We start from the raw sequence: 7,986 nt of genomic DNA, 5'->3' as shown, positions 1-7,986 counted from the left end.
TAGGTCCCTCAAACTGTCTCTTGCTCCCCATCTATTGATGGAACTCACATGTCCCAGATGGCTCCCTCTCTTTCTATTGGTCCTGTGAGACCCAATACTCTCTTCTTGGGATCTGCAAGAACACTGCTTCTGTTATTCCACAGGCTTGGTGTGTACCTCCTCTGTGTCATATCTGGCTGAATAGCGAACCCTAACTTCTTTCCAGGTCCAGGGCTGTCCTTGGGAATGGCTCCCTAACCTCTTTCTTTATTTTTTAATTTTGAGAGAGAGAGAGAGAGAGAGGCAAAGAGAGGATGGGCATGCCAGGGCCTTCAGCCATTGCAAATGAACTCCAGACCCTGCGCCCCCTTGTGTGCATGTGTAATAGTGCATGCTTACGTTACTGTGCATCTGCTTACTTGGGACCTGGAGATTTGACAGGAGTTCTCAGGCTTCTCAGGCAAGCCCTGAACTGCTAAGCCATCTCTCTGGCCCTCCCCAGATTCTTTTTTTTTTTTTTGGTTTTTCGAGGTAGGGTCTCACTCTAGCCCAGGCTGACCTGGAATTTACTATGGAGTCTCAGGCTGGCCTCGAACTCATGGCAATCCTCCTACTTTTGCCTCCCAAGTGCTGGGATTAAAGGTGTGTGCCACCACGCCCGGATCCTCCCCAGATTCTTTACAAGATTTTTTTAAAAATTCCCCTTCTGAAGTTTCCAGAAATTCAAGCAAGAAAGGGAAATGCCTACCCTGTGTGTTTCAATGTCCCAAGAGTGGAAAATGCTGACAATAAAAAGGAAGAGGAAAGAAGAATTCCTAGAGCTGTAGAGATGGCTTAGCAGTTAAGGCACTTGCCTGTAAAGCCTAAGGACCCAGGTTAGATTCCCCAGTACCCACGTAAGCCAGATGCACAAGGTGGCGCATGCATCTGGAGTTCATTTGCAGTGGCTTTAGAGGGCCTGGTGTGCCCATTCTCAATCTCTCTCTTTCTAATAAGTAAATACAATAAAATATTTTTTAAAGTTTTAGAAACAATGAAGAAGTCTTCCTAGGCTGCTTCAGCATAATTGGGTCTTGGGGACATTGTCCCAGAAGAATAAGAAGTTTCTTGGCTGTACCATTCTTTGTCCAAACTTGTAATCACTCCAGGGAGCACTACAGTCCCAATCACAATGCCGATTGCCAATTACCTTCCCCATGTACTGATATTCATTAGGAGATTCTGCTTGAAACAGAAGCCAGATCAACTGGGACAAGCTAAGTTTCACCGTTTCTTCTAACCAGACAAGTCATCTCAGCCTGGGCTTTTATCTAATACTGTTCTATCTCCCTAAGCTGTGTGACCCCTTCTTCAATAGGTTTCTGACTAAGGTAAGGATTCTTATCAAAGTAATCCTCAACCTTTTGTTTACATATTGCCATTTCTAACCTCTGACTTGATTTTCTAAAGGGATTAGGTTTGAGAAGGAACTAAGTGAAGCAATTTCAATGATAGGACCAAGATTGAGGGCCATAAAGCAACCTTCATTGGGTAAGAAAAATCTAGATGAACAGAGGCTTGTAAGACTCATCAAGCTGAGGTCACAGACTCACCTCACTTCAGAGACTTCTCCAGAACAGAGATGGTTCCATCTCCTGCCACCCACAATGGGCAGTTCCAGAAGGAGGCAGAAGCCCCAGGTGTGTATGTGCTGATGTGGTGTCCTGTGCTCTTGTACAGCGGCTGCAGGAGAACATCAGGTGTCCACTTCCATAAGGCACCCATTTTCTTCATCCCCATGGAGCCGCACTGGTTCTAGAGCTTGTCATTCTAGAGCCCCAGTGACTCTCTGATCCACTCCCCATAGGGCTGGTCATGTCCTGCAGCTTATGAGAATTCTGGAGATTCAAATTCAGGGGGGTGTCTCACACCCCCTGAGGCCCTCATGACTGCACAGGAAGTGCACTTAACCACTGAACCATCTCTGCAGCCCAAGAGTGCTCTTTTAAAAACGTGCTTATACTAACTTTATTTACAATATAGAAAAGTAAAAATCAAGCTAAATGCACATGAATAGGTAGACACTGCATTTCAATACTGATTGTCAATATAAATTGATAAGCCAATAATAAATTCATGCAGTAATATCAATAAATCTCAAAAACAAGCCAAGCAAAGACAGCTAAACACAAAGAGTCAGTTTTTTAAAAAAAATCTAAGACTGTATATAACAGGGAAGAGTAAGAAGGAGATGCGAGAGAGCAAGAGATAAGAAAGAAAGGAAAAAGAAAGGGCTGGAGAAATGGCTTAGTGGTTAAGGCGCTTGCCTGCAAAGCCAAAGGACCCAGTTTGAGTCCCAGGACCCACGTAAGCCAGATGCACAAGGTGGTACATGCGTCTGGAGTCTGTTTCCAGTGGCTGGAACCCTGGCACACCCATTCTCTCCCCTTCAATCTCTCTCTTTCCTTCTTTCTCTCAAATAAATCCAGTTAAGATGGCAGTGTAGGAACCACGCCAAAGCAGCCTAGGGGAGAAAAAGCCAAAAAAAAAAAAAAAAAAAAAAAACAAAGGAAAGAAAACAGCAAAATACAGTCTTCTACTAAAAAGTGAGGTGTATAAGAAATTAAAACACAGAGAAGCAGGAGAGATTCAGAGCATCTGGAGCCCACACAGGCAGGCCAGAGCAGCAGCTGCGCCAGGTCCGCAGGGCCACAGCTGCCAGGCTCAGCTTGAGCCACAGGAAAAGCCAGGTGAGGGGATTTTCCACTCACACCAGAGCTCCTCTCAAACTCAAATACATAAAATAATAAAATTATAAACAAACAAGCCTGTTTGTGTTCAATAAAGCTTTATTTACACAAACAGTTGGAGATCAGATTTGACCTTCAGCCCCTGGTTTGCTGGCCATTGATCTAGGTTTAGAGCAGTACAAGCTCAACATTATGTTACCTGGAGATTAAATTAAAAAAAAAAAAATAGGTGCCTGTAAGGCCAGGTCACTGCTCCTTTGTAAAAAAAGGAGGAAGAGGAAGAGGAGAAGGGAAAGCTTGTACCTGCTCCCGAGAAAGAGAGAGAAGGGAGCGGGAGGCAAAGTGGCCTGCATGTGCCTGTCCATATGTTTTTTTAATGTAGACTTCTAGAAAGTTCAGTCATCTGTAGTGATAAAAGTCACATATGCAACTGCCTGTGAGATGGAAACGGAGGCAGTAGTGCCTGCAGAGGCGAATGTTTGAATACTGGGAAATTTACACAAAATCCTCTCTTACAGATACTCAGTGAACCAAATAAGGGGGTGTTGCATAATAAAAGTTGATTTTTGTTTTCAAAAATGTTATTGCAGGCAAAGCTATGAAAGTACAGGCTACTAACAGATTACCATATACTTGTAAAATTATATTGTCAACAGTCAGAGAGCTAGCTGCTATATGGGATAGGGAAGGATTGACTTAAAATATTCAGTTACAAACTAAGCATTTTATTTAATTAATTAATTTATTTATTTTTATTTTATTTTATTTTATTTTTGGTTTTTCGAGGTACGGTCTCACTCTGGTCCAGGGTGATCTGGAATTAACTCTGTAGTCTCAGGGTGGCCTTGAACTCACAGCGATCCTCCTACCTCTGCCTCCCGAGTGCTGAGATTAAAGGCGTGCGCCACCACACCCGGCAAACTAAGCATTTTATTTGGACTTTTTATTGTTTTCTTTTGATGTAAGTACTCATTTCACTCTAGATATCAGGAAATGCCTCTTTTGGTTTAATTTTTTGTTGCCAATTTTCATATGTTTACATAATATCGGAACTGCACTGGAGTCCCTCTCCCCCACTGGGACTCTAGACCAGATGCTTCATTTGAAATAGGAGACACACCATGGGAAGGGACAACCAGACAGCCACTGTGTCAGAGTTTGTCTTGCTGGGTCTCTCAGCGCACCCGAAGCTGGGGAAAACACTCTTCGTTCTCATCCTGTCCATGTACCTGGTGATCCTGCTGGGCAACGGGGTCCTCATGCTCGTGACCATCCTCGAGCCCCGCCTGCACACGCCCATGTACTTCTTCCTGGGGAACCTCTCCTTCCTGGACGTCTGCTACACCACCTCCTCGGTGCCCCTCATTCTAGACAGCTTCCTGACCCCCAGGAAGACCATCTCTTCTCCGCCTGTGCTGTGCAGATGTTTCTCTCCTTTGCCATGGGAGCCACAGAGTGTGTACTGCTGGGCATGACGGCGTTTGATCGCTACGTGGCCATGTGCAACCCTCTTAGGTACCCCTTGGTCATGAGCAAGGCTGCCTGCGTGCCCATGGCCACCAGCTCCTGGGCAGCCGGAAGTGTTGCCTCCTTGGTTCAAACATCCCTTGCAATGCGACTGCCCTTCTGTGGGGACAACGTCATCAACCACTTCACCTGTGAGATCCTGGCAGTCCTGAAAGTGGCCTGTGCTGACATCTCCATCAATGTGGTCAGCATGGGGGTAACAAATGTGATCTTTCTTGGGATCCCGGTCCTGTTCATCTCTTTCTCCTATATCTTCATCCTTACCACCATCCTGAGGATCCCCTCAGCCGAGGGGAGGAAGAAGGCCTTCTCCACCTGCTCTGCCCACCTCACAGTGGTGGTCGTCTTCTATGGGACCATCCTCTTCATGTATGGGAAGCCCAAGTCCAAGGACCCACGGGGGGCAGACAAGCAGGACCTTGCAGACAAGCTCATCTCCCTCTTCTATGGGGTGGTGACCCCCATGCTGAACCCCATCATCTACAGCCTGAGGAACAAGGATGTGAGGACCGCTGTGAGGAAACTTGCAATATTTAAGAAGAAGTTTGCCCAATGATGTTTGAAGGACACATGTTCTCATAGTTCTCAACTTCTTAGCTCTGGTCATTCATGAATCTCAGAAAACTGTACTCCCCATAGAATGTACATATAGAATGTAATTATCTGAAAAATTGAACTGAGCATGGTGGCGCATGCCTTTAATCCCAGCACTCGGGAAGCAGAGGTAGGAGGATTGCTGTGAGTTCAAGGCCACCCTGAGACTACATAGTGAATTCCAGGTCAGCCTGGGCTAAAGTGAGACCCTACCTCAAAAAAAAAGAAAAATACCATGGGATATTTTTTATAATCATGGAAAATGTTAATAAAAATTGAGAAAAAAAGAAAGAAAAAGAAAAATTGGATTTCACATGCTTTTGAAAATTGGACACAATTAAAACGATGAAATTAAAGCCTGCTGGGAATGGTCCTGGGGTGGGAATGACACATTGCTAAAGAAACAATGAGTGATTTTCTCATTCTCCACCATGTCAGTCTGAATGCATCTTTGTGAGCAAATTGCTTCTCTGTCTGGATAAAAAGAACCCTGTATGGGGCTGGAGAGATGGCTTAGCGGTTAAGGAATTTGCCTGCAAAGCCAAAAGACCCAGGTTTGATTCCCCAGGACCCATGTAAGCCAGATGCCCAAGGTGGCACATGAATCTGGAGTTTGTTGCAGTGACTGGAGGCCCTGGTACACCCATTGTTTCTCTCTCTCTTTTATTTATTTTATTTTTTTATTTGAGAGTGACAGACAGAGAGACAAAGAGGCAGAGAGAGAGAGAGAATGGGCGTGCCAGGGCCTCCAACCACTGCAAACGAACTCCAGATGCATGCACCCCTTTGTGCATCTGGCTAACGTGGGTCCTGGGGAATTGAGCCTCGAACCGGGGTTTTCAGGCTTCACAGGCAAGCACTTAACCACTAAGCCATCTCTCCAGTCCTCTCTCTCTCTCTCTCTCTTTCTTGAATAAATAAATAAAATTAAAAATAAAATAAAACACGGACACCAAGTTGATGCTTGAAGTAGTGTCTCTGGCTTCAGGAGCACAGGGACATGCTCCGTTTAACTGTCAAATCCAGTATAATATGGGTCACCTTGATGTGAATTTCCCTTTCCCTTAGAACCCAGAGCCCTTGGACACTCTTTATGGCCCACTGTAGAGGGGATAGCATCAACTCTGTATAAATTTCAACTTTTTATTTATAAGCTAACAGTTGACATTAAAATGAAACAACATTGCAGAGCCAAACTTCTTTTCAACATACTTCAATATACCAGATCTGACAGACTTAGAGAGCTGTATATGAGGATCAGCTACCGAGGTCCTTATATAAGACTGAAGGACATGTGCCTCCAGCTGCTGGAAGGGCTGCTGTTAGAAACCCTGGAGCTGTCAGTCATCTTTGGTGTTTTCAGCTATTTTGCTGAAGAGGTGGTTAGCTGAAGTGAATGGATTCTCATTTTTGTGTAGTTATGATTTCATAGCTCCCAAGTCTTTGTTTATGACCATGAGTGTTTTTTCCCCCTTCCTGGCCGTAGTCCACATGCAATGACTAATTGAAAGAGGGATGTAACTTTGAAGGGCCATACTTATGCCACAGTTCCCCCATGAATAGATTCATTCACTTATTACAGGGTGCTTTACACATCCAATTTTTAAAATGTAGTTCATGGCAAGAAAAAGATTAGGAAACACTGAAACAGGGAGATGGGAATGGCGGCAGTGGAAGACAAATTTCAGGAGTGGTCGTCTACATTGTAAAACAAATTTCAAGGTTAGAATCATGGTAAATGGGAAAGCTAGGAACTAACCAACACGTACCCCCAATTTTTAAAATAATTTTTATTGACAGCCTCCGTAAGTATACGCAATAAGCCATATAATTCCCTTCCCCACTCTCATTCTCCCCCTCAGACCCACCCTCCATCTAATCCCCTCCTTTTCCCAATTAGTCTCTCTTTTGTTTTGCCATCTCTTTTCTCCTATGATGAATCTATGAGGTAGTGTCTCATATATCTGCTGTTAACACCGCTCTGTACTACCTCAATCAACTACTCTATGTTTTTGTTTGTTGTTGTTGTTACATATTCCCTGTGTCAAATTCAAAACAAAGAGCATCTGTATTAGCTAAGCTTTGGTATTTACATGGTGCCACAGCTCAATTTCCTCAGGAAGCAGACTGAGACAGAGTAGGGTACGGGGGTTCTTCACACATGAAAGGAGAGATAAGGGAGGGGGAGGAAGGGAGGCTGGCAGAGAGAGAAGCTGGGTGGTATTCTCATGTCAATAAAGGTCTCAGTCAATTCAGTCTACTCATGGCTGAAGGCAATTCGCTCAAAGCTGATGTCTCTGCAGATCCTTCTTGGTCTCCAAGGGGACTCTGAGCTTAGCAAGTCTGTAGCCTGTAACATACTAGCTAGAAAGTTCTCCCTGAGGCAGAATGTCTTCTCCTTTAGCATATTATGAGAGGATACTCCTGCCCTCTCTTTTAGCCACAGATCACTGGAGAGTTGAACCTATCTGGGATAGTCATATTTTCCTTCTAGAAAGTTTGGTGTTTCGATATAAGGCCACTTCTTAGTTGGCAAAGGGCTCCCTTGTGGTCCCCTTCCCCCAGCCATAAGCTACTTCTGCCACCATGCTTTCCCAGCCATCATGGACTGTTATCTCTCTCAAATCCTGAGTAAAAATAAGTCTTTCAACAAAGCCTGATGGCTCGGGCCTGTAATCCCAGCTACTGAGATAGGATGATCATGAGTTCAAGGCTAGCCAGGCTACAGAATGAATTCAAGTACAGCTTGGACAATTTTTTTGTTCATTTTTATTTATTTATTTGAGAGTGACAGAGAGAGAAAGAGGCAGAGAGAGAGAGAGAGAGAGAGAATGGGTGTGCTAGGGCCTCCACACATGTGCTCCCCCTTGTGCATCTGGCTAACGTGGGTCCTGGAGAATTGAGCCTTGAACCGGGGTCCTCAGGCTACACAGGCAAGTGCTTAACTGCTAAGCCATCTCTCCAGCCCCAGCTTGGACAATTTAGTAAGATTCTGTCTTAAAATAAGAACATAAGGGGGGCTGGAGAGATGGCTCTGTGGTTAAGGCACTTGCCTGCAAAGCCAAAGAACCCAGGTTCAATTCCCCAGGATCCATGTAAACCAGATGGACAAGGTGACCCATGCCTCTGGAGTTTGTTTGCAGTAGCAAATAAGTAT

General features: G+C 44.7%; 1 protein-coding gene across 1 annotated transcript; it reads left to right on the top strand.

The window, feature by feature from the left end:
- The first annotated feature begins 3,829 nt into the window (after window positions 1-3,829).
- LOC101607250 (olfactory receptor 13C7-like) lies at window positions 3,830-4,791 on the top strand. Its single transcript, XM_012948759.2, is given in 2 exon segments — window positions 3,830-4,109; window positions 4,112-4,791. Coding segments are annotated over 2 exon segments (960 nt in total).
- The last annotated feature ends 3,195 nt before the right edge of the window (window positions 4,792-7,986 follow it).

The sequence above is a fragment of the Jaculus jaculus genome, chromosome 1, assembly GCF_020740685.1.
Source record: "Jaculus jaculus isolate mJacJac1 chromosome 1, mJacJac1.mat.Y.cur, whole genome shotgun sequence".
Classification (NCBI taxonomy): Eukaryota; Metazoa; Chordata; class Mammalia; order Rodentia; family Dipodidae; genus Jaculus; species Jaculus jaculus.
The sequence above is the reverse complement of the archived record's forward strand: the minus strand, read 5'-3'. Positions and strand labels throughout refer to the sequence as shown.